Source organism: Triturus cristatus, chromosome 9 (assembly GCF_964204655.1).
Source record: "Triturus cristatus chromosome 9, aTriCri1.1, whole genome shotgun sequence".
Classification (NCBI taxonomy): Eukaryota; Metazoa; Chordata; class Amphibia; order Caudata; family Salamandridae; genus Triturus; species Triturus cristatus.
The window spans coordinates 315,049,707-315,076,447 of NC_140592.1; the positions used below are offsets into that span (position 1 = coordinate 315,049,707).

General features: G+C 44.1%; 1 protein-coding gene across 2 annotated transcripts in view; it reads right to left on the reverse strand.

Moving 5' to 3' along the window:
* ACTN4 (actinin alpha 4) overlaps positions 1-26,741 on the reverse strand; it is a 298,634-nt gene that overhangs the window by 128,435 nt on the left and 143,458 nt on the right. Inside the window, exons 5-8 of one of the 2 annotated variants that reach the window (XM_085625020.1) lie at positions 21,591-21,678; positions 21,124-21,202; positions 15,673-15,754; positions 15,444-15,529 (exon numbers count right to left, since the gene is read on the reverse strand). In XM_085625020.1, coding sequence (XP_085481146.1) covers positions 15,444-15,529; positions 15,673-15,754; positions 21,124-21,202; positions 21,591-21,678 — 335 coding nt within the window. Of the gene's footprint in view, positions 1-14,048; positions 14,135-15,443; positions 15,530-15,672; positions 15,755-21,123; positions 21,203-21,590; positions 21,679-26,741 lie in introns of both variants that reach the window. The other variant, XM_085625021.1, reaches the window with a different exon arrangement.

The window sequence follows — 26,741 nt, forward strand, 5'->3', positions numbered from 1 at the left end:
TTAGGTTTTCTGATCCATTTTCAATGTAGTACAAGGTAGATATTACCTGATCCTACGGTGTTTAATCTGGCATGCAAATAATAGGCTTGATAAATTTCACAGATGAAGTTCTTGGCACTCATGATACCACTGGGGCAAACACCACCAGTAACCTGATGCACAATTTTGTCAATAAAATTACTTTCCCACCAACATTTGACGTGGAGGAAGAAAGCCTAGGCCGATGCACCGTGTGAACTACGCTGATGAGACTTCAGCAGGCCTCCCCCTCCTGCTGCCCAAGGTATCAGAAACTACCAGCCAGACTGACAATGGCCAGCTGAGAACAGTGTAGTCACCAGATTGGAGGCCCAAGAAGAGCATGTAGGGGCTGCATCCAGGAGAGAATGGTTGTCATGACAGAGGCCCTTGGGGAACAGAAAGCAGTCGCGGTAAGTCTTGGGGTGCAGTATCGTCTCTCCCCCTGATACAGGAGCAAGGTATGTGTGGCATCAGTGGACCTGCAAGAGGAGTGATGCACAGGGTCTAACATCAAGGATGCATGCCCCAGACTGGCAGGGCCCCCCCCGAGATGGCCCTGGGACATTGCTGAGAAGCCCTCCCCTGGCCTGAAACAGTATGGCCCAAGCACCACGGGCGGGCAAGTGGCAGCCTATCCCCATGTGGGGAGAGACTAATGGAGGCCTTGCAGGGGTGAAGGGTAAGGCACGGCCCACCTCGGCGGAACCCCATTCGGTGGAGGTGGGGGCTTCGGAAGGCTGTGGAGAGTCTCCCTGGCCAAGAAATTAGTGCGACTTGGAGACAACTAGGAGGTGCCCTTCCCCTGATCCCTATGGCATAAAGATCTTCTCATTTTGTTGGTGTGCTGCCCTAAAATGAAGACTGCCAAGGAATATTAGAAGGAGCAGTGGGGTGGGGTGCTTGATAGAAGCCAAGATCTCTGCAAGGGCCAAAGCTATGGTGCGGCCCAAGCAGAGCAAAATGGTGGAGCAGACTGGTACCCGGTCACAGCTGGCGGGGGAGGGGTAGTTGGAGACACAAATAGAGCACATCTTGGGGGCGATCAAGGGCAAAAAGAGACTTTGGAGCTGTGGCGCTGGACTTGGGACTACTTCATGCTGGCCCCAAGTAGCTGGCTGGGAAAGTGACAGACATGAAGAGAGTGCTGGCCCAAACCGAGACGTCCAAAAAGAGAAGCATTGTGCTATGGACAACAAATGGGCGGCCCTCTGATGAGGATCATCTGAATCCAGCAGTAGCGCTAAGGCCTCTAAGGTGGAGTGACCACCTGTGGTCACTCCAATGACTGCAGACAAACTGCTCTAACCCTGGGTTCCCTGGCCAAGAACTGAGCGGAACAGCAGTGGGGTACAGGATACGAGGATGTCAGGGGGTACACTGCCTTCAAGAGAACACTGACCTGCAAGAGGGCAGCCTCATTCTCACCTAACAAGCACTTTTTCACATTTGTTAATGGTTGGGTACTATAGTTTGGGGGGGCGGGCAGACAACTCGAGCATTGGGGAGGTGGGTAATTGGAAATGCACTGCATAAGGTGACAGGGTGGGAGGGTAGTTTGTTGGTTGAGGGGGGTTGGGGAAAGGCCCATCAATGGGGCAGACACGTATATGGACCAGACCTGAGCACTACACATGCACTTATCCCATACACAAATATTGCATAGGAAAAACACCGCACAGACGTTTGTTGTGAAATGTAAATGGTTTGGGCAATAAAGAAAAGAGAGGGATAGTTCAGAAATTTGTGACACGTCATGCCCTAGATGCCATATTTTTACAGGAGACCCACCTACTGGGGAATAATTGATTTTGTGGGGAGGGGAATGTATACAGTGCTTGGGCACATGGGCATCTCCAAGAGGGCCTCTGGGGTGAGCATCATGATTCACAAATCGGTGCCCCTTCAGGTGTTGGGTAAATGAAAAGATGTTGGGCTGCTGCCCAGAGCACCAGGCATAGGGATGAGGTGTGGATGGCCTTGTGGCACCTTTCACCTGGGCTGCAATAGGCTGGATTGGTGGCAGTGGGGCGATTGGATCCTGCAATCACCGGATGCCTTTGTTGTGATAGGCAGGGACTTCAATCTAGGCGGAGACATGCCCCAAGACAGATACCAGATTGGGGGCATTTGCATAGGCTTTGCGACTGGTCGACCCGTGGAGATCCACACACACAAATGAGCAGCAGTACTAATTCTTGACAACTAGGGTGGCATCTCTCTCCAGACTAGATTACTTTCTGATCCTGTTGGGACAATTGGGATGGTGTTGCGACTAAAGATAATTACCAAGAGGAATCTCCGGATCATTCTCCACTTGTGATACAACTAGCAAAACCACATCCCCGCACTGAGAGGGGCTGATCACTTGATCTCTGGGTCCTCGCTGATTGGGTGACTTACCCTCTAATACAGGACACAACTAAATTGTTTTTTGAGAATAATGGCTCTGTGCACTCTGATGTCACTGTCTGGGAAGCCTTTACACAGTGGTAAGGAGCCCGAGGATAGCCCATGTGGTAGGGCAACGGCAGGTGAGAGAGGGACGAGAGATGGAGGAATAATTGTTACAGTGGGAATCACAATACGTGGCCGATCCCAGTCAGCGGCTGGTGACCCCTATAGAGACAAAACAAGAAGAATATCGATCTCTTATGCACCAACAGGCCAGGATGATCTTTAGATACAAGCAGTATAAATCATACAAGGGAGGAAATACGGCGGGGGAAGATAAGGCAGGGTGAAGTGAGGCAGGGAAGATAAGGCAGCAGGGGGAGGATAAGGCGGCGGGGGGAGGATAAGGCGGCGGGGGGAGGATAAGGCGGCAGGAAAGCAAGGCAGGGAACCTGCGAGCTTGGCTCATGCGATGGGAGGAAGGACAAAGGTGGGTTGAAAAGGTCATCACACCTGCTGGGTGAGAGGTGGAATCGGCAGCAGAAATAGAACATACGTTTGCGGACTTCCTGCTTCACCTCTACACCCCACGGCTGTATAAAACCAGCCAAGTGCGAATTGGAGGTCTTTTTGGTGATATACCAATGCCCACTTTGGGGGATTTGGAGGGTGGGCAGTGAAGCTTCCAGTGGAGAATCTCCGGAAAATAGAGATTGCCAAAGCATGGTCTCAATGAATAACGGGAAAGCTCCGAGACCTAATGGCTTCCCCCAGAATTCTTTAAATGCATTAGGAGCCAAGTAATAAAGCCAATATGGGTTATGCTCCATGAGTTCAAACAAAAAGGAGAACTGCCTAGAGAGCTGCAAAAAGCAACAGAAGTCTTTATCAATAAGAAGGGTTGCACCCGCTCCCCTGCCCAGTGTTCCTCTTACTCCCGATCTCGCTTCTGATAGTGGAGGTGAAACTGCTAGCAATGGCGAAGAGTGTTTACGGCGCTTTAGGCAGTGTTGGGAGACGCCATAGAACTCTCCCCAAGAATAGCCCTACTTGGTATTGTGGAGGACCATGATGGACTGGGGGTGGAGGCGGTGAGGTGGTACCGCACACTCCTTGGCATTGGGACAGTATAAATGAAATTCCTGGATGCTGGTGCCTTTCGACAACGAGCTGGAGGGTAGCGATGAATAGGTGCGCCAAACTTCAAGAGTCGAGCTACAAGTCGAGATGATGCCCAAAACAAACATGAAAAGATATAGGAAATTTTTTTAACTCATTACGGCCGGTACTGAACAGTAGCATGAAGTCTGTTTTCTGTCATATTGTTGTATAAGACAATAAAAGGGAATACAATTTTCATTATTAAAAAAAAAAACATACTGAAGTGATGGGTAAGAGTAGTCATTAAGTGCCAAGGCATAAGGCTACTTTAACTTGTTCCCAGAGGGGTAATTCATTATATTTGTTGGTAGCTTAACGGGACATGGCATCAGTAAACTAATCAAGTTAATGGAGAATGGGGAAAAAGGATCATTGTGCAGTTGAAGGATCTGGGAAAAAAAACTGTTTATTGAACTTAGCTTTTGTGCGGCAGTAATTCAAAGCAAAGTAGACAATGTAAATACAAATCAACAGGTGCAAAAACGGCAATGACCAGTGCAAGAGGGGTGGTGTGTACAGTAATTGATGGCTATACTCAATAAATATAATAAAACATACTAAGGCATATAATATTGTTTGTCGGAAATGGAGCATCAACATTTCCACTCCTATTGATTGCTTTAAGACGGGAAAGGGGGGGGCATTGTGAGAAGGGGGGCATTGTGAGAAAGGCTGGCGCATTGTGAGAAACGTGGGGGGCATTGTGAAGAAATGGGGTGTATTATATGGTGGGGTTGCGTGACCTCAACGTTTCAGCCCAGCCCTGTGTAGCTGTGGCACTGAACAACAAGGCTTACATAAAGGAACAAGTGTTAAGCATTTAAACAGCACCAAAACAATTGAAGAAATCGACAAAACTCAGGAAATCCAACACAGATTTATAAAAATAGGCTGTATTTTTATGAAAATGTAGACAATAGAATGAAAAAGATCCACCGGTGGGTTCCAGAGATATAGATTTTACAAGCAATAATAAATCAGTGCAATTTTACTTAACCGCGAACAAGTCTTGGCAAAGTCAATGAATTGGAAACGTAGAAAATATTTCAAAGGAAACTTTGGTTAAGTGTTGATGCAGTCGGTTAGAAGTACCTGGGGTGACAAACTCAGGCAGGAAGCTAATCAAGGAGACCAGTAAGGTCCTCAAGAACAGTTATCTTCACAGATAAGCAGTCCTTCAAAAGTTCCAGGCACTTAATCCACCTTGCAATGGATTCCTATGGAGTGGTTTGATGTAAGAGATGAAGGATGCTGCAGATGATCTAATGATGCAACACGGTCGACTGGGTCATCCGGCAGGGATTCCTCGATCCACCAAGATGGTGAGAGAGTCCTGGTTGCAGGGTGGAAGTCCCACAAAACCCTCTCCGGTTGGGTGAAGTCCAGTCACCCATTGTCACGTTTACAGGTCAATCCTTCCTGGGCCAATAACTTTTCTTCTGAGAGTCCCAGCAACTCTTCAAAATCAATTCCAGGCTCAGCAAACTCAGGTGCAACTGTGTGTGTCAGGTCTTGGTCTCGGTGTGAACGGTGGCAGTGGTGGTCGCGACTTGAAGACTTTCTGCTACTATCTTGCCCAAGCAGGCTTCTTCAGCTGTTGTGTCCCTGTGCTGCGAAAAGGCCAGTCAGCTGGACCTTGGAGTTCTCTTGGCTTGACTGGGCTCTGGAGACTACTTCTCCTTGAGCGAGACAGCAGGCACAGCCCTACTAATTGCTAGCCACCAGGTGTAGCCCTCGTCAGTGCAGCCTCTCTTTGCTGGTCCCTCAGTGCAGCAGGACGGTCCTTCTTCTGACTCGGTTGAGATCTGAGGTCTGGGTGCCCCCTCTATGGCCAGAAAATGCCCTGAGGGCAGGATGCGGTTGGTAGTCAATGTGCTACCAGGTTCCCTCTCACCTGGTAACAACTTCCTTGAGAATGTGGCATCTGGATTTCCCAGAATGCACCACTCTGCCCACTCCCAAGATAGCAAAACCCCTCTCCTGGTGAAGAGATCTCACTATCTCACCCGAGGTGTGGCTACCTCAGGGCTACATGTACCCGAGTAAACCAGTTTGGCAACTGTTTTCCCCTATCTGGTCCCTGTGCCAGCCTGTCTACAACAATGGGGCAGACCTCCCCACCTGGGGTCCCTCCAGGAGGGCAGAAAGCTGTCTCATTGAGTAGGCTCCATGTGTGCATAGGAAGGCACAAGAGTTTTAAAGGCAATAAAGTGGCAGATTTGCTAAAGCTTCACACTGCAACAAATTAAATTAATTTTAACTTGAGATACAAGTCGGGCTTAATGTAACAAGTTGTTTGATAACTTGGAGTGCCCACTTTGGTCTCACTATCCAGAAGTTACCACAGCTAAGGGGTTGGCGTGTAACCCCGAACTCACCATTTGGGCATCCATAGTAAAAACGGGAGTTTCATGTGTTTTACTGTCAGGACATGTAATGTGCATGTCTTGCCTGTGTCATATGTTGCACGCTCGCTTTAGGACTTGGTAGGCCTGCTAGAGAAGTGTCATACACACATATCCAGGGGGAATTGGTGGCCTTGCCATTGCTTTCAATGGCAAAATCAGGCTAGCAGTGCACGACCGCTCTAGCAGTCGGCAGTGTCGGCCTGGGGGACTTGTTTTTCTTGGGGGACCTCCATGGTGGCGCAATCAGTGCGGCAAGCCCTGGGGTACCACTCTAACGCACATGTCCTGGGTACCATTTACTAGTGATTAACAGGTAAGTTAGCCACTTCCAATTGGGTATATCCAATTCTAGATCCACTTTAGGGCCAGGGTACTGGCACCAAGGGCTGGTTAGAAACCTCAGTGCACCCTCACAGCAAGATACAGTGAAGCTACCAGAATTTCCTCTTATGCCTTACAAATGAAATTTGGAAATAATTATGACATATCAAATCTGTTTGGTAGGTATTGTGTTAACTGGTGATTTGCCAGCATTCTCCACTTTTGTTTTGTTAATTTGTTTGTGGTCTTTAAATTGAGAATGGGTTTAAACACTAGATTTGGATTTCCAATCAAACAAAAATACAAAGAATAAACCCACTTGCATTTTTGGCATGAATTGTTTCTACCTTTTGCTTCTGAACTGAGATGCTGGCTTGTGCTTGAAGACTGCTGTGGTGATAGACTGCCTTTAGTGGAATGAACACATTAATTGAATCGTTCGGGATAGCCATTTTGCACTACGTTTATCACCATGTTTCTATTATATTGTGCCACTCAGTGATGAGACAATACTCTGTCTCCTAGCTTACTCCTCTACCTTGAACAACTGGCTTGATTCTCATATTGCAACAGTAATCATGCTCACAAATGTGATTGTTAACTACTGAAAACTTGTGCTTAGGAAGCAATCTGTTCAAAGGATTATGTTACTTACCCTGTAAGCATCTGTTTATGGTGTGTAGTGTAGTAGATGCACATGCTTTGTATACTCCTGCTATCTAGTGTTGGGTCCAGATGTGTGCAAGTTGTTTTTCATCAAAGAAGTCTTTCGAGTCACGACTTTGAGTGACGACTCCTCCTCCTCCTCCTCCTAGTGAAAATATGCATCGGCATCGACTTCACTGTTAGACTGTTTTCCCACAAGCGGGTGAGAATAGCATGTAAAGTAAGTGTACGTAAAAAGAAGCCCATGCATATGAAAAGGGAAAATGCAACGGCCACAGGTGCCTGGGGAGAAGGGTGGGTGGGAGCATGTGAATCCACAGCACTACATGCCACGAACATATACTTGCAGGGTAAGTAACAACCCGTTCGAGGCATGTGTGGCTGTAGATATACATGCTGTGCATTGCTTGTAAAGCAGTGCCTTAAAAATCAGTGGCTAACCTGTGGGTGTTGCAGTTGTTTGAAAGAGTGTACTTAGCACTGCCTGACCTATATTAGCCTGTTGGCGTGCTAGAACATACAGAGAAAAATGGTTAGTGAAGATGTGTTGTGTAGACCATGGAGCTGCTTTGCATATGTCAGCTATTGGAATGTTGTATAAGAAAGCCACAGAAGCCCCCACCTTTCGAGTAGTGTGCCCTAGGGAGTGTAGGTAAAGTTCTCTTGGCTTTAACATAACATGTTTGAAAGCACTTCACTATCCATCTGGCAATCTCGGATTTGGACACAGACTTTCCTTTATGAGGAGGCGAAAAAGCAACAAATAGCGGATTTGTCTTTTTGAAAAGTTTTAGTTACATCAATGTAGTACATAAGGGCTCTAATGCATGGACAGCCCTTTCCGCAACCGAGTCTGGTTAAGGGAAATAAACTGGTAACTTGATTTATTGAGGTGAAAGTGGAAAACAACCTTTAAAAGGAATTTGGAGATGGTGAGAAGAACCACCCTTTCCCGGTGGAGTTGGAAGAAAGGTTCTTCTAAAGATAATGCTTTGAGCTCACTAGCATGCTTAAGAAAGGTAATGGCAATTAAAAATGCTACTTTCCAAGAACGAAATTGAAGGGGGCAACTATGGAGGGGTTCAAATGAAGGACCCATCCATTGTGTGAGAACAATGTTAATATTTGAGTAATGTGTGGGTGGAACCACTCTTAAGTCCTTCCATGAAGGCTTTAATGACTGGTATTTTGAATAAACAGAGGTGTTGTCTATTCTGAACATAAGCAGCAATTGCAGCAAGATGCAACCGTATGGAAATGAATGCAAGCCCAGAGAGCTGTAAATGCAGCAAGTAACAAACTATGTTTTGTACTGAGGCATTGAATGGATGAATCAGTTTAGTATGACAATAGCAAAACAATGTTTTGCATTTAGCTGCATAGAATGCTCTAGTGTTAGGCCTAAGAGATTCTTAGAAAATGGTTATACATTCAGGTGGGAGATCGAGGTTACCTAATTCTATGACCTCACGACCCAGATCGACACGGTTGAGTGCCTTTGGATCTGGGTGCCCGATTTCCCTATGGATCTGAGTAAGAAGGTCCGGCCAGGGGAAGCTTCTCGCTGGAAACTACTGAGAGGTCTAGCAGCATTGTGAACCAGGGCTGATGGGACCATATGGGAGCCTCTTTGGAGTGTTGCCACGCATAGCCTTGACACAGTTTATCGCCAGAAAACTGTGATCTGAGAGCACACTCCCCATAGGGAAGAGGTAAATTAACATTGCCCCCTAGACATTGTACCTGACTGAAGCTGGTGTCTTTGTCCAAGATTCACCATATCCAATTAAGTATGGTTTTCTTTGTTTTCATTATTCGGTTTAAACACAGAGTGACAACATCATAGGTCCTGATGAATGCCGTGAATTAATATTCAAACTGGCAGAAACATGTTGACCACTGATAAATAGGATATTTTTTCAGTCCTTTATCATATGCTTTTACCTTAGCCCATGGGGAATATTATTATTTTTTTTTAAATTCACCCAGGAGCTAATTTTAATGCACTTTTTTGTTTTGTAATGTGCACTCTGTCCCTTACTCCCGTTGCCTAAATTGGTTACTCTGAGAAACACCTCACGCTCCTCTCATTCTGTTGAAGAGAGTTGTAGCCCACACTGTCTACCTTGCGGTGGCAGTGTGCAAGAGGGAACCCAATGATGAAGCATGTCACCCTTGGGTGAGTGAGGGTTCTCGTCTTTATAAACTAAGACTTCTGACTCTATTGCGTGTTTTTCTCTGCTAATAGACACGGTAGTGACTTTCTTAGGTCACTATTATTTCATCACCCTTGTGAGATACACCATATGGGAGCCACCAGTATAAGCAAGCGAGAGGTTTACTCGAGTTTCCGAACCAGAAATGGAAGAAGAGGTGGAAATGCATAGGCAAATAGATCTGACCAATTCATCCATAGAGCACTGCCCTTGGAAAGTGGGTGAGGGGAACCTGGAGGCGAAGTCTGGGCATTTGGCATAGTCTGCAGTTGCAAACAGATCTATTTGAGGGAATCCCCACCTGTGAAAGTAAGGGAAGAGGGGCTTGGGGGTGGAGTTCACATTTGTGGAGTTGTTGCCACATCCTGCTGAGGCCGGCAAAAACGTGGTCTGGTTCTGGGAAGTGCTCCGTTAACAAATGAATGCTGTGATATAGAGTGCAGTGCCAAATGGCCTGAGATGGGCAAGATAACTGCAGAGGATGTATCCCCCCTCCCACATTTTTGTACATAGTACATTGCTGTTATATTGTCCGTCTGGACTAGGACAACCTTGCCCATCAGTTGAGGTAGAAATGCTTTCAGTACTAGGTGAACAGCTTAAAGCTCTAGGTAGTTGATGTGGAGATTCTGGTGTATGGCGTCCCAAAGACTCTGTACTGCGAGATCCTGCAAGTGTGCACCCCAGCCTGTGAGTGATGCATCTGTTGTCAGAGTGATGTGGGGAACAGGGTCGATGAAAGGCCACCTTCGTAACAGGTTGATGGTGTTCCACTACTGCAGAGAGTGATGAGTGTGGAGGTCTATCAACACAAGACCTTCTAATTGACCCTGTGACTGAGACCACTGTTGCACTAGGCATTCCTGTAATGGACTCCTGTGTAGTCGTGCATGCGGTACTATGGCAATGCAGGAAGCAATCATACCTAGGAGCCGCATGACTGCTCTCCCTGTGAGCTCTTAATTGGTCTGGAAGTGGGGTATCAATGTCTAGAAATTTTGGATTTGCACAGTATTAGGATAGGTTAATCCTACTTGTGTGTTTCGAGTACCTTTTAGATAGGGTTGAAGCTGCAGTGGTTGAAGGAGAGATTTGGCGACATTAATGGTGAAACCTAAGCAATGGAGCAGATCTATGGTAGCTTGAGTATTTTGCTGACACTGATGATTGGTGCTGGCCTTGATAAGCCACTCGGCCAGGTATGAGATTACATGGACGTCTTGTCTGCATAGATTGGCAGCTACCACTGCTAGACACTTGGTAAATACCCAAGCTGCAAAGGTCACCCTGAAACTGATGTTTGCCAGCAATCACAAATCTTAGGTATTTGTGATGTGCTAGGTCTATTGTTATGTGAAAATAGGTGCCCTTTAGGTCTAGTGCAGCTAGAAAGTTTCCATGGTGGGGAAGTGGGATCACGTCTTGGAGAATGACCATATGGAATTGATCCGACAGGATGTACTGGTTTAGGAGCCTGAGATCTAAAATTGGACATAAAGAGCTGTCCTTTTTTGGGATTAGGAAGTATAGGGACAGGTTATATACCGCTTTTAAAAAGAGCTTGAACTTCCATTTTGAGCAGTGTTTGATGTTCTAGTGATAGCCTGTGGTTGGAAGGTAGAATGTTGGGAGGTGTTGTAAAGAGCTCCAGACAATAACCATGTTCGATAATATCCAACAACCACAGGTATGATGTGGTTGATTGCAATGTGGGTTAAAAATCCTGTAAATGACCCGACAGGTGTGTTCCGGTCGGGGGAAAGCACCTCTTCTACCCTTGGCATTGTTGTCCCTGAAGTAACCTCTTGGAGAGGAGTGTTAACTTTGGGCACACCATCCCTTCCCACTGTTATCAAAGAAGTGGTTTAGGGAACTCTACGATAGTTGGAGTGGTGAAAGGAGCCACGTGGAGTAGGTGTTTGAAGGAATCCATTTGCTTTCACCGTCTGTCTTTTTACATTTCCTGTAAGGTCTGGTCAACTTGAGAAAAAGATGTTGTTTGCCAAAGGGTACATTAAGGACATTTAATGGATTTAAAACCAGAAATACGTAACTGAGTGGCATCACAGAAAGATGCTGGTATTGATGCCGCTAGCGGCAGAGCTAGCAGAGTCCAGGGCACAGCCTATGGAGGTATTGGATATTAGCTTGCCCTCTGAGACCAGTTCTTGTCCTCTCATTCTAAACTCTTCTGGGAGATATTGGAGCAGGACCATCTCATCCCAGTGAGCACAGTCATATCGAGCAAGCCCACTGAGTGGGCAATACGCCAATGATCGGCAGCATGCACTGCAATCTTGTTCCCTAGCTTGTGAGTTAACCCCCTTGCGAGCAGTGGTAATCATTAGAAAGTCTGCTGGTAAATGGCCCTTAACGTATATAGGATCAGATGAGGAGGATTTGCATTTTTGATCTACAGTCTGTGTTATAACCCTAGCTTTAATAGGGTCTTTAAAAATGTCCTCAGTGTCAGCATGTCTTTTAGCATTGGTAGATACTGAGTAGCCCTATGGGTAGATGAAAGGGTCAGAAAGAGTAAATCCTCTTCTATGGGTTCCTTGTGGAGCTGTACAATCGTGAAAGGCAGCAGCTCTACAGAACACCTCCTGATATACTGTCGAGTCATCAGAAGTGGAGGGAAGAGTAGGAAATATGTATGGGTCCATGCCCCTAGGAGGGTCAATATCATAGGTGGCCCAGGGGTCAGGACGTGGTGGTGTCCCAACGGTGTTGTGTCCTCCACCATGCCCACCTATCTTGTATTGTGGAGACCCCTGAAGTGAGAGGTCTAGTGCATCTCCAACAGACTGACTGTGCTGGAGAAGGTGAGTCTGGTGCAAGTTGTGAAGGTGGCGAGGATGATGGAGGAGACAAAAGACTGTTGGCTTGGTCATATTTGTTCCCTTTTCTTGATGGTACTGGCGAGTCAAAAGCCTCCTGGAAAGGCCGCTGTCTTTTCCGTGGTGGAGGTATCCGAGCCGAAGCCTTGGCAAGGATACGGCAAGTAAGAGGCTGGATGTGGATTTGCTTTTGTCTAGCATCCAGCTTTTTTTCCAGGAGTCTATGAATAATGGGCTCCACTGGCTTGTCGGAATCGGGTTTGGAAGCCTGCATCAAAGCTTTCGGATCCAACCCAGGTTTTGGTCCTGAAGTTCCACTCGGTGTCAAAGTGATGACCACTGACAGCATAGTATCAATGGTACGCTCGGTACAGAGGTGGGCGACGATTAAGGCTTTAGCTTTATTAGGTGTTTCAGCGAGGATTCGAAGGGCGGGGCGCCCGAAACAGTCACTCGGTGCCGACCATGGCCAGAAGGCAGTGGTGCCTCTTGATCAAGAGAGGCCAAGTGTCTCTTGTAGTGTTCGACACTGTTGAGAGACAGGGGCTACCGTACTCACGGGCTGTTGAGCCAGTGTGACTTCCTCCATATCCAGGTCGATCTCTAGGTCAGAACCTCAAAGGAAATCGCCTCTTCAGCTGCAACCGATGATTGAGGGTGTTCTTGGACGTCTTAATAGCCGAAGATGTCTGGAGTGCCCTCTATGTTTCTCAGCTGCATCTCGAGCCGACGTGCTCAACGATCTCGGAGGGTTTTCTTGGAGCTGAAGGAGCAACAGGCTTCACAAACCGCCTCTGTGTTCTGGTGACAAACATCGCATGGCAGCAATAGCAGTAACGGAAGGGCGTGCATTTCATCACAAGCAGGGTATTCTCTGTGATGGAGACTGAGGAAAAAGCCCAAAGGGCTATGCCCTGGAGGGGCCGAGGTAGAAGCGCGTCGACTGGACGAGCAAAGTAGGTAAACCTTGATACACAGAATTGGAAACGCGATCGAAACAATACCAACAACGGTGAATGTTGCATGAACCGGAAAGAGCACCGTAACTGCCTCCAACCAGAGTGCAGGCACACATATCCAAACCCAATAGCGGAAAGAAAACAATCTAACAAAGGATTCAATGGACATGCGCATGATCACTAGGAGTCACTCGAACCCATGACTCGCAAGTCTGCTTTGAAGAAAAACAACTTGCACACATCCGGAGCCAACCCTAGATGGCAGGAGTATGACAAGCATATGCATCTACAGCCACACATGCCTCGAACATACACCTACTACATTAATAAGCACAAACCTGAACGTCACCTACTTTTGGAAAGTATCTAATCAGGAAACCAATTCAGATTAGACAGATATACAGAGGAAACAGGAACATAGATCATTCCATGGTAGTTTTGCCTTTGGAGCAAACAAAATAATTAATTCTAACAAGATCATCATGTGATACCCAGGGTATGTATGTATGCCATCTCTGGCACACAAAAAACCTAGCTAACCTTCCAAAACTTCAGCAAATATTTTGCAAAAATCCAAATACACATAGCACATTATGTTGAATTAGGATAGTAACTTAAGAATACAGTGTCTAAAGAAAGGACTCAAAGAAGGACTGCCTTATTGTCAGACACATTTTCAGTGCAGAAAGGGCATGTCAAAGAATCTTGAGCTACATTTTTTAAAAAGTGTCCTACTCAGATGAAACAAACCAATACCTTCAGAGGCAAGGCTCATAGCACTGGGGAGATTGAATATGATTGGATTAATTACACAATAGATGCTCATTTTCCTTTGACAGGTTTGGAATGAACATTTGTCCCTATACAACAAGAAGTCTGTGCTTAACACATCAGTTAACATGCATATCAGTAATAGTAATTAAAATGCTGAAACATGCTTTTGTTATAAATTAGGTTCAACCTTCATGCAAGACATTTAAATGCGCTGTAACTGAAAGACAGACAAGCAAGAGCCAAAACAGAGGTAGACAGTGTAGCAGAAAGTTGCACCCACCAGCAGCTCACCTTTTGAGCACCTGAGAAAGCGTGGTAGAAGCTGGACACATATGTCATGATGGCCTTCTCATCCGGCCTCAGAGTGCCTACAATATCTGCGCAGGAGAGAGAGAGAGAAGGAAGGAAAGAATGAAAAAAGCAGACCCAGCCCATGCAGATATCTTGCGCCCTGGCAGGCAGCACAGGAAAGCATTGCTCCAGGACAGCTGAAACCAGGACCTCAGTCTGTGTCGGGACTCTGCTCACAGAGTACTGTCCACAACAAATCTGTTGTAAAAGTTTATGATAAGGGCCAACTCAGTGTAGAGGACTTTCAAAGGCAAACACAACAAATAAATTAAGAGTGCTAAATGAAAATAATTGGGATGACCAACAAAGCACTTATATGCCATTACGGACATATGCTTTGCCACTCTCCAGCTTGTGTACCCTGCATTATCCCTCATCTTGCAACAGTTTTCATATGTCAAATGACTTGACTGTCACAATTTTAAGCAAAGTGACCAAAAAAGCCCAGAAGAAATACATAGCTAGATCATATCATTTTGAAGGTTTATCTTCATGATTTTTGGTGCAAAAAGACAGACAGGATTAAACTGCAAGTAAACTCCAAGTTGACTTCTAGGTAAGAATACCAAAGTGCATGTTTACTAGGAACCCTAACCTAGACTGAGACAATCACCAAGGAAAACAACAGCACAACAACTGCCTAAAATGCTCTGAGCTAACTCCAGTTTTTTCCCCCAACAATTTGCAGTGTAACTTTTCCAATTAGAATCAAGCCAATTAATTCTCAATTTTTGAAAACTCGTTCAGTCCACATTACAAAAGCATATTCAACATCCCATACACTTAAAATTGTTGGTGCAATTTAGAATGATATAAGTTAATGTGGTAAAACCATGATTAATGCCGGAAAAAATACCTCAAGAATAACCAAAAGACAACCTTAGTCCACATCTTTAAAATCTATAATCTGATCCTTTGAATTCCTCTTTACGTCCAAAGGAAAAATGTTTGCCCATGAATCACCACAGAAAAAACTAAATATCTACAAACACTGACAGATAAAGTAAAGATACAAAACGTTTAAATAAATAAATAAAAGACTATACTGTGTCTCACTATCACCCGATAGAGCATTTTCCAGTAAAGCCAGTCAGAATGCCTTGCTCTTGACTCCTCCTCGGCTTCTAGACATTTTACTTTGCCTGCCTTATTAACTAGTCCAATCCAATTATTTAAATGTTTTAATAGGCTCTAGCAGTGTGAGCAGGTCTGGACACAAACAGAGATTCAGGGGACCAGCTAAAGTTCACCGCCATCTGCAAGAGAGAAAGGAAGTAAGCAAGTGACGTTGCCATGGGGCAGCCCAGCAAGAGATGCTGCCCAGACATCGGATACCTTCTGAGCTCCAGAAAAGGCGTGGTAGAAGGAAGACACGTAAGTCATGATGGCCTTCTCATCAGGACGAGCTGTGTTGACAATGTCTGCAATTCAATGACAAATGTTAAATCATAAGAAAGGAGAGTGGGGCCTCCAGGTTTCCATATGTTGCCAGCCACTTGGGTTGCAAACAATATAGGCACCATGATGGCAATCCCCCTACTCCTAAAAAATACACAAGACTCACCTTCTGCATCCAACATCTTGGGAATGTCAAGATACTTTTCAGCTACTTCAAAGGCATTGTTCAAGTTGGTAACTGGATCATCCTAAAAGACAGATCAGCTAGATGAGCAAGGATTAATGAGTATATGTAGCTGAACAGATTCAGAACTGGTTAAGAATCACACAACAAAGAAACCAAACAATACATAAAAAAACTACATTGGAACATTTGATGAATTTGTGTAAACATCCTCAACTACTTAGTTTCAACTGTATTGACTAGTTGCACTTTGGGTACATTTGTTAAGTATATAAACTGTACCTGAATGAGATGATGACCTACGCATGCCTCCTTTATGAACCTTGCTAAACCATGCTAAATTACTTCAGAACTCCAAATAAATGTTCCTTGTTAAGGTGCCCTTCTGCCCCAAAGGCAAACGTATGAAGACTGAGTACAGATTCATTCGAAAACTTAAGTACTTCAGATGTGAAGGAAAGATGGAGTCCTTATGGACAACTATATACTATCGACAGAAGTGTATAAAACTAACTTTGGTCATGTTGAGGGGAGAGCAATTAAAAGGCTTTAGTCCAGCAAAAACTGCAGGTCACAGAACATTAGTTACAACTCTGTTTTGGGAAAACATCATTAGATCAGGGTTTAAGTCGTATTGTGCATGGGGTTGCCTTATAGCAAGACATATGAGCAATAGATTATCAAAGATAATCATATTTTTAAAATAGTATACTCCTATCCCTTCAAAAGATCAAGATAATGAATTCACATTTTAGCAAGACTAAAATTGTTCTGTGGGCGAACAGGTAAAAGAACGCAAGAAAAGTTACTTAAGTGTTACTAGTTTCATATTTATCACCACATATTAAAAGGAACTGAATTTCCAACAATCTGTTCAGGCCTTTACAACTCTTGCAAATAGTCGGGATTGGCTTTATAACAGACTACATTTTTTAAAGTTTTTTTTTTTTTTTTTAAACAGTCCTTATTGCATTTAGGCGATATACAGCAACATTGATGCGTACTTCTGTTTAGTGACGTTGACATTTAGCATATGGTAATGCATTACATTTACAGTTAGACAATTTAGACAAACATTGTGTGGCATAGAAAGCAATATGCAATTCAAACAATCATAACCCAACCTCCCCCCCTACCTACAAACTAGACTGTCACCTACTGAGGTTTGCCATTGGGAGGCTGTGTGTGTGGGAATTCATAAGTCATTAGGTGTAATCTGTAGGAGGTGCTGATTAAATTATTAGTGCTACTGCAGAAAACGCATTGATGGGGGGGCTCTGTCACTGCTTTAGTGTGTTTGAAGAGGTATTATGTACGGCATCAACCATAGGGAACGGAGGGAGGGGGTTGGGGGACATACAGAGAAATTTCCCAAAGGAGTCTATGTAGTAAATCAGAGTACGTCACTCGCCCACGCCTCCTCATCTTGTGCCCAGAACCCCTCTAATAATGTGTCCTATTCAAGCGATATGGGTTTTTATGGAGACTTCTATACTCCTCTAGATGCAAGGACCCACATTCAGCTAGATCACAGTGCAATACCTCCTACTGTCATTGAGCCACACGTAAAGCCTGCGGGGACTTTCAACTTATCATTATCAGCCTCTTTACCAACAGTAATGCTAGGTCCATAAAGCGTGCTATCACTTTGGAGCCTTTGGCCCGTGGATGTAGCCCCAAGACACTGTTATGGTGCTTTCTGGTGATCCAGGCTATTCAATTCCATTAGCACCTGCAGAGATACCCTCCCAGTAGGTGGATAGGAAGGAACATGTCCATTACATGTTCATTAGGTGGGCAACCAAAGTATGACACCAAGGGCACACTGAGGAAGCCGTGGAGAAAATTTTATTATTAGGTCTATGTGGTGTGAAATTTGCTCGATGTTGTATGCAGAACTGAATAAATTTAAAGCTAGAGATGCAAGAATTTTTTGGGGTATATTCCAATAAACAGGTCCATTCTTTGGATGATATCTCACGGGTTAGGATCCTTTGCCATTGAGTTTTTAGGGCAGTGGGGTATAATGAGGAGTGCATGGAGGCTTCAATAGAGCCATCGTATTAGGTGTCAACCATGTCCGATGGTATGTAGTGCTCGAAGCAGTTCATGCATTGTGGGTTCCCTCCCATCTGGAGCCCAGTGCTGACGAACATAGCGGAGGATGCTGGCATGTGTTAAAAAGAGTGTTTCTGGTAAGCCATGATGGCCGCTATGGGCGTCTGTGCATGCACAAATTACTTTATCCCGAGGCTGAGGGCTGGTGAGGAATAGTTAGCTGAAAAGACAAACCATGTCTCCATTCCCGGTGTAGTACAGTGTGTGTTTGCAGGTCCTAAGTGTCCCTGTCCTCTACCCAAATAGCCTTAACAGTACAGCGGGCGCTTCACACAGCCAGGAAACAAGGCAGCTACCCAGTTTCCACAAACAGTAGAGCAGACTAGGTCTTTGGGTACACTGTAGACTACCCGGGCGCCCATCACGACATACATGGGGTCCAGTCTTGTAGTATTGTTCCTGGAATGTGTGTGTCAACTGCACCCCGACAGCGACCACTGGAGGGTCAAACTCGACAACTTAGGGATGCCTGCTCTCCCAGTAGGACAAGGCACGTCCTCTTAAAGCTGTCCACTATGCAGTGGGCCCCTGAACCCTTGAAACGCTTATGGCCATATCGCAGCCACTCCTTGTAGGCCTTGAGGACCCCTTAAGGATCATCCATGTGCACTGGTGCCAGCCCGATTTACTTCGAGCTGGGGTGTCTTGGAGTAATGCTACAGAGCGCTTCTTTGCGAAGGGGAAACCCAGCACATTGGTAAGCAGCACAATTCACCCATTCAGCCGTCAAACACAGTATCACCAATATGTTAAAAGTGGCTCCCTAAGGCCCACCGGTGTGCCTGCATTGCCGCTTATTCCAAGGCTGTCACTGTGGTGTGCCCCACCATGATTTGCCGGGCTGTACAACACTGCCGCCTCGATGTGCCCAGCCCAGTCGCCCGCAGTGATTGCCAATTTCTCTTGGCCTCCTTATGCACCGCCGCTCACCTTCTATTGTGGCGTCATGTGTGCCAACAGGGCAAATCCGATCCCCTGGGTACAGAGGCTTGCGCGCTGTACGATGCGGCCCACGCTAGCAGGCCTATCCACACTGCGCCCAGCCCAGTCAGTAGCAAGCAGCACGAGCATCCCCTGGGAGGGTCACCCCTAGTCAATCTGAGCTACTCACCGCTGGGGTGTCCCCGTCGAACCTGGGGTCCTATGCCATCCATAGGCCCAAGGACCACTTCTTTCCAGCCACCATCTTCTCCATGCCGTGGCAGTCAGCCCAATCAGCAGCTCCAGGCCATGTGCTGAGCATTGTTCACAGGCAGCAACTTATTGACCATTCAGGGTCAGCTTTGTGATATAGTTCGAGCCCAATATCACTGCCAGATAGTTATTTAATAAGATGACGGGGACCGGAGGCCTCCGAGCTATGCGTCCGCAATCTTGGCCAGTTGCCCACGCCCCCCTTATGTTCCACCCCATAAAGCCATCCCAGATTCAAAAGCATGAGCCTGCTCATAGTACTATTGCCTCACCAATGATGCCAATGGGTTGCATGCAAATCTGTTAAAATGCTGGAGAACTAGAATTCCATCCAAGTGACCTTGAAACCTAGAAACACTATAAAGAGATAAATGGCTCATAACCAGCCCAGCTCAGCTCACAGAATCAATCAGATACCACAGCCCAAATGTATTGGGAAGGAGAACCACTCTTGATTGAAAAAGCTTCATGAAAATAGAATGCTTAGCACTTCCTAGCCAAAACCCCATTGTTTTCTAGAACTCAGAGAAAAGTCCTTACTAAATGCATGAAAAGTAGCCTATAAACGTCTCTTTACTCTGGTGAAGAGAGAATTTGGACCGTGTGCCAGCTTTTAACTGCCAGGAACAGTGAACCTGGCAATTGGGACAGACTTTGACACCTAATGAAGCATGAAGGATAGGCTGGAAAATGGAAAACATTATTTCCAGATTTTAACAAGTCTGTTGGAAACTTCGGTATAAAACAAGTGACCAGCCGAGGGACTAATTTGTACTTGTGGGAGGCAACACAATGGTCTTTAGATAACAAAGGCATAGGCTCACCAAGAAAGACTAGCTTCTTGGTTAACTGATCAATGTCATTTCAAGGGCTTTTCCATTGTTTCTTTAATGAAAAGGTACACTTCTCTTTTGAGAAAGCAGTACATCGAACAAGGCTGAATGCTGCAAAGCCCTCTTTGTTAAACTACTTTACTAAGCTCAGCACAAGAGTGATCAAAGGCTAAATCTTGCAAAATGACATCTCAAACAATCCTATTAAGTACTGTGACTCTGGAGTGTGACTTTATTTGGTTACAGGAAATATAAACATGTTGAAAAAATGTAAGCTTCTCTATCGATCTATCACATTTTAGTAAACTGTCGATCTGTATTTGACAACCTTCATTAAATGCACTCTTGAAAATTTAAACAATTGTGTTAGAGGATTGTGCCAACACTATAATGGGATTAATAAACGTGGATTGCAAGGATTTGCTTACTCTCTTTTGCTTTATTTTGAAGTGCTAGTTTGTCAAAGGAAACCAAAATCACAATAAGAAAATCTGGTGTTAACCTTTTTAAAGCAAAGAACATGTAAAAATGTTAATAAGTTTCAACATTGGTGTAAAGTATTGCCACACTTGGGTTGCTTAACAGCTGAAACCAGTACGCAAGCATTATGCATAATAGTTTATATGTGTTATTGAAGCAATAACCTTTGCACGGACTATTTGTCCTCTGTCACATGGGATGAGGATTTAGAATAAAGATAGCCATCTGAGTTGGCGACAGTGGCTGCTGCAGGGGGTCCATCAAATGCTTGAACTAATATAGTTACCCTAGAATGATCTGCAGGCCATTTAGTGGGGTAGCATGACTTAAGCCCACAGCTATGAGATGATTTAATTAGGTGCTTCTCTATTGGTGCTAAAAAATGAACTACGTACAAATAAATGCTTCCTTAAAATCAGTTAAACATATGGCCAATGATTGCATATAAGAATCTCAAACTGGTCTCATGACACTGATTCACTGTTGAGGATGGCCAAACTGGGTGCTCTTTTTCCTTTCTGCACCCCAGCTCGTCCACCCATGCCACGTAACTTCCATGTCATACAGATTAATCTCTCCCTTACACCAAACAATATGAATGTTACTTGTGAGAAACACCAGAAAAGAAGCTTGTGTTGGTTTGTTCCACAGCCCAACAGGTTGTGTGCCACATTCTGGGAATTAAGCGCCTGGACAAAGGAACGTTTAATAGGAATGAGTGGTATGGAGACAAGCAACCAATGAAATGTGAGACACACACACACACACACCACACACACACCCCCCCTCCCCCACTACTAACACTAACCTTTCTCAGCTTCTCATATTCAATGAGTTCTGGCCGATGTCTGTGGATTAGAGCATTGAACGCCAAACCATCCTTCCAGCTAGATCAGAAAAAAAACATTAATAAATCAAGCACAGAAGAAATTAATGTCCCTCTCCATAACCTAGAATTAAATCTCCTCTGCCCAACACACAAAAAAGTATTGACCGAGATATGAAGCCCAACTCCAGAGTGATGCAATCTGCGCATTTAGTACATTGCAGCGCCCCTATCAGATGAAGTTACCTTTACCTTCGCATAAGCGCAGCAGAAAGAAGAGAAAAAAAAAAAAAAAAAAAAACTTACGCTGTTCAATGCCTCATGTGCCGACTAACTATATTTAAGACATCCATGATGCTTAGATCCAAAAGGAACAGTAGTGTTGTATTAGGCTGCTAGACAACAGTTCTGCCACCCCATCTGTAGTAGTTCATTATTCAAGCCTTTACCTGATGTGGAAGTTCTGAACATTGACATTCTTGTATGGCGCGGTCTTTCTCTGACACCACAGGAGTAACCCTTCCTTAGCAGAGGTTTCTGCAGAGAAAAATTTATGATCACCATATAAATATCAAGTACTGACTTATTTGAGAGTTTAACTCAGTACCTGGTCAATAGACTTATTCTTAATTATTCACCACTTTCAACCAGATCTGAGGAGCAGCAAGGAAAAACAGAATGAATCCAACACATAACGTGTTAGGCTATGTAATGTAACGGAGTACCTGTGTAACAAAGCATTCACCATTTAACTGTCCCTTTGTGCAAACATCAGCCTGCACCTGCGATTCGAGTTTAGGTTCTCCACAGGGCCATTAATTTCCCTAACCACATGTGTGGGTGGGTGGTTTGGGCGATGATGGATATCCTAACGGAGTGGTTCAGTAAGGAGGGCTGCACAAATCTTAATGCCATATTCTCCTTCTGATACTTACTTTGAACAATAACGTGTTACTTGAATTATTTTTGAACAGGTCATTTGTACAGCCTCAAGCTTTATAGGTCATTAGAACATCCCTAAGCAAGGCAGTCTTTGGTTGATTAAGAGATCACGTATACCGCTACAGGCTTGCACTATGGTTATTCATCAATTCTAGGTATACACACTTTCTAGGCATTTTGGTAGCTATTAAATCAGATTTAAAACAGACAGTACATCAGGTTATGTTTTTTAAGAGGGTATGTTCTGAATAACAGCTTAAATTTTACATTACAAAGTTCTTAAAGTTAGATTTAAGATTTTTCCGAATAATTTTGAGGTACAGCATTGAATCTCTAAACTAGTTGTTATACATCATTTAGGGGCAACACGTAATTAAATGACCATTCACTACCAACGGTTTTAGAAGCTTTAGCAACATGCAGATTAAAATTGTTCTTGCACAGTATCAGCTTTTGGGATTTATGGAGTTAACAGGTCATAACCCCACTGATGAAGAAAATAGTTGTTCTGAGGTTTATGGATCGATAAGAGGCCTTTATTAAAGCTTGGATGATAGAAACTTCCTATAATTTCTAAAGGAGTACCCACAATAATCTAACAAATGGAAATAAATTGTAGTAAGAGAACAGAACAAGCAACACACTGATGTTAGTTTGAACACAAAATCACTCTAACACCAAGATACATTAAAATGACCAAATACCATCCAGAGCAATATAATAAACTGATTTATAGGTTTATAAAATGTTTATATATTTACAAATCACCACATATTCCCACATGAAAAATTGTTATAGCGGTAATAGGCCTTTTAGATGTATACAACTGTCTTATATTTCGTAATACCATGCTATTCACAATTGTAAAGACCAGGGAAAGTTCCCTATTGGGCAGACATTGCATATCTAGATTAATAAGGAACATGTAAAACCAGACATTCATATATGCCATATTTGGCAATCTAAATGTAGATCTGAACGGGAGAAAAATCTACTGGGTAAATAAACAGGTTGCACCAATACAAAGTTGCAAGTTATGATTGGATAGTAAAAACATCAGTTAAAAGATGGCCACCATGCAAGCTGCTGGCATAGAATTGACTACATTTTAATATAACGTAGCGACAATTGACATCCCCAGGACTTTGATCTGAGATAACACCCACTAGGCAAATACACTAGTTGCACCAGTATAAACTTATAAGATATGATTTGATCGTAAAAACATCAGTTAAAGATGCCCGTCATACAAGCTGCTGATTTCATTACATTACGCATGCGTGAGGGATGCAGTAAAGTTAAACGTAAAGGAATGGAGTGATCTCGGTTTGATATCATCTACAGAGAAGAGTTGGAGGAAGGCGGTTAGTCACCTTGACCCCAGTCCCACAGGTCTGTAAAGCACGAGTAAATAGCTACATTCAAAGGGGATTCTATGATATAGTACATTTACCGTAGTGGGATCCTAATGCTAGGCAATCCTAACAGTGTCTCAACGGTGTTGTTAGAACGACTAGGAAGCCCGAATATGTTTTAATATGGCGGAACCCTTCGTTGTGTAAGGGAGAATAGTGCTGTTATTCATAAAAGAGATTTATCTCTTTGTAGCTCATATGCATAATATATGGGGGGCATTGAACTTAAAAACAAACTGTTTACTCGTAAAGTTTATATTGTCTTACATATTTTAATAAGGCAAAACCTTTATTCGCGTTAGGGTGAACAGTGCTGTCATTGACAAGAGATGTATTTCATTGGTACATACATGTATAATACTAGGGGTACTGAATGTAAAAACATGCAATGTATTCCATTTAAATGAGAAACTCATGGCTGAATAATACATATTAAAATAAAATGAGTCTTGATTTACAGGATGCGAGAATAGCCATGGACTGCCATATAGACTTTAGGGTAGTGAGATATTCCAATAAATAACTCGCAGCACCTACACTGAAATGCTTTCCTTCATACAAACTTAGTGAATGCAATTGGAATTGTATTTAAATCTTGCCATATACTTTCACTGTTAGAAACTATTAGGCTTCAAAACTACAGGCATAAGTTGAACACATTTTTATATGATAAAAAATGTGGCATTTATCCAATCATCCCGAAGAGTAATGGAAATCATGTTTGATTGATTTTATAAGGTCATTTCTGGTGGGTAATGAAGAAAAGTTTATGTATAAAAAATGTGGTTGGTAAACTGAACCTGCAACTGTTGTTCCATGTAGACCAAGCCTGCGAAATATTTTGGGGTTCTATATAAAGACTGATTAAACAGATAGTTTTCATTTTATAACCTTGCTAGTTGTGGAAATAAGTTATTTCACACTTTATTTTAGTAGACTAATGGTAGTTGAATATATGAGCTATTATAAATGCAATTCATTTTGGCTTAATACTATGCTACTTTAGATGTGGTGGCCGACATTGGCCTGAAAAATCTGAATAGGAAGAACAAACGTTACTTACCTGTAAACTGTGGTTCTCCAGTATTGGTGTCTTTCATAGATTCACATGCTTGAATATTCCCCGTCGTTGAAGTTGGAGTCCCACGGTACATAACATAGCAATGTATCAATAACCTAACCATAGATAGGTAAGAAAAAACAAAGTAGCATTGAATCAGAGTTTTTAGATAGAAAAAACATGTCACTTTTATAACCTATTACAGTCATTGTGAATAGTCCAAACTCCAGCCAATCAGGTGCTGGCACCCTCCAGAATGTTCTCCTCAGAGGCTCAGGCCCTCAGATTTTCGTAGCACAAGAGCAACAAAGAGTCAAGGAGAAGAGGAGAGCCTCTGAGGGGAGGAGGGTGGGTCGCATGTGAATCTATGAAAGACACCAATACTGGAGAACCACAGTTTACAGGTAAGTAACTTTTGTTCTTCTCCAGTATTGGAGTGTCTTTCATAGATTCACATGCTTGAATAAGAATAGTAAGCAGTGATGCCAAGATAATGCAAGATACATATAAAAACATCATAATACACAGTACAACGAGATACTGAAGCATAAAGACAAAAAATGGTACCTTGTATACAGGAGGAGGGAAGCAACAGAGCCTCACCTTACTTAAAGAGATTACGTAGGACCGCTAGCCCCATGGGTGAATCAGCGTCGTCAGCAGCTTCGAGACAGTAATGTTTGGTAAAGGTGTGCCTGCTGGACCATGTTGCAGCCCTGCATATGTGTTGAAGAGGCACACCAGCAAAAAGTGCAGTAGAAGAGGCAACTTGTCTGGTAGAATACGCTCGAACATTTGCAGCAAGTGGCTTCCCAGCTTGCTGATGGCAAAAGGCAATTGTAGTAGATATCCAGCAAGCAACAGTCTGTTTGGTGACTGGATGCCCCTTTCGCATCCGTCCATAGGCCACAAAAAGCCGATTAGACTTAGATACTAGCTGTCCTTTGCAGATAAAATTTCAGATAACTCTTGATATCTAAAGAATGGAGAGACCTCTCTGCTAACATTTGAGGATTAGGAAAAAACGTTTTTAAAATGACTGGCTCATTAAGATAGAAATCTGATGGCACTTTGGGGATAAAGGCCGGATTAGTGCGGAGCAATACAGAGTCCTTGGTGAATTGAAGAAAAGGCGGTTTAGTAGTAAACGCCTGTATGTCAATGACTCGACATGAAGAAGTGAGAGCCAACAGCAGCGAAGTCTTCCACGTAATTAATTTTAGATCGACTTTATGGATGGGCTCCAACGGTGGCTTCATGAGTTGAGCCAATACAATGTTCAAATGCCAAGGAGGAGGCGGTCGACGAATTGGAGGAAACATCCTAAAAAGACCCTTGAAGAACTGCTGAATGACTCTGGAAGAGTAAATAGGTGGAACCATCCTGTCGAAATCTTGATTGCAGCCAGAAAAACATTAAGAGTAGAATGCGAGAGGCCAGATTTTGCTAGATGTAAAAAGAAAGGCAAAAGTTTGTCTGGTGTGGAATGAACAGGATGCACCTGAGCAGCGTCGCACCACAGACAAACGTGTCCATTTGAGCTTGTATGTTTTCACAGTGGAGGCTGCCCTAGCCTTAGCCAAGAACTTCCCTGCAGTCGGAAGGAATGTTTAAATTGGCAAACTCATAGTGCTCAGGTTCCATGCCGCTAAGCGGAGATGCTGGGTCGGGATGACAAACCTGTCCCTGATCCATGGTCAGAAGGCCCGGAAGTGGACAGAGCAGAAACGGGTCGCACTGCGAGAGGAGCAGGAGTTCCGTAAACCAGACATGTCGAGGCAACCTGGGAGCTATTAGAAGAATGCGACAAGGTTCTTTCTTCATTTTCCGAAGAATCCTGGGGATCAGAGGAATCGGCGGAAAAGTGTAGGCATATATTTTTGACCAGTTCATCAAAAAGGCATTCCCGCACGACTCTGGGTGGGCAAGCCAACCTGCGTAAAATGGGCATTTTCGGTTCAGATGGGTTGCAAACAGATCCAGATTCGGGGGCCCCATAATCGAAAGATGCGATCCAGCGTAGGTTGATGCAACTCCCACTCCTGATTGGACAAGGTTGACCTGCTTAGAGAGTCCGCCAGAATGTTGGACGCTCCCGGAACATGCACTGCCATCAGAGTGACTTGATGCTGGATTGCCCAATCCCAGATTTGTTGAGCTTGAAGAGACAGCAAGATGGACTG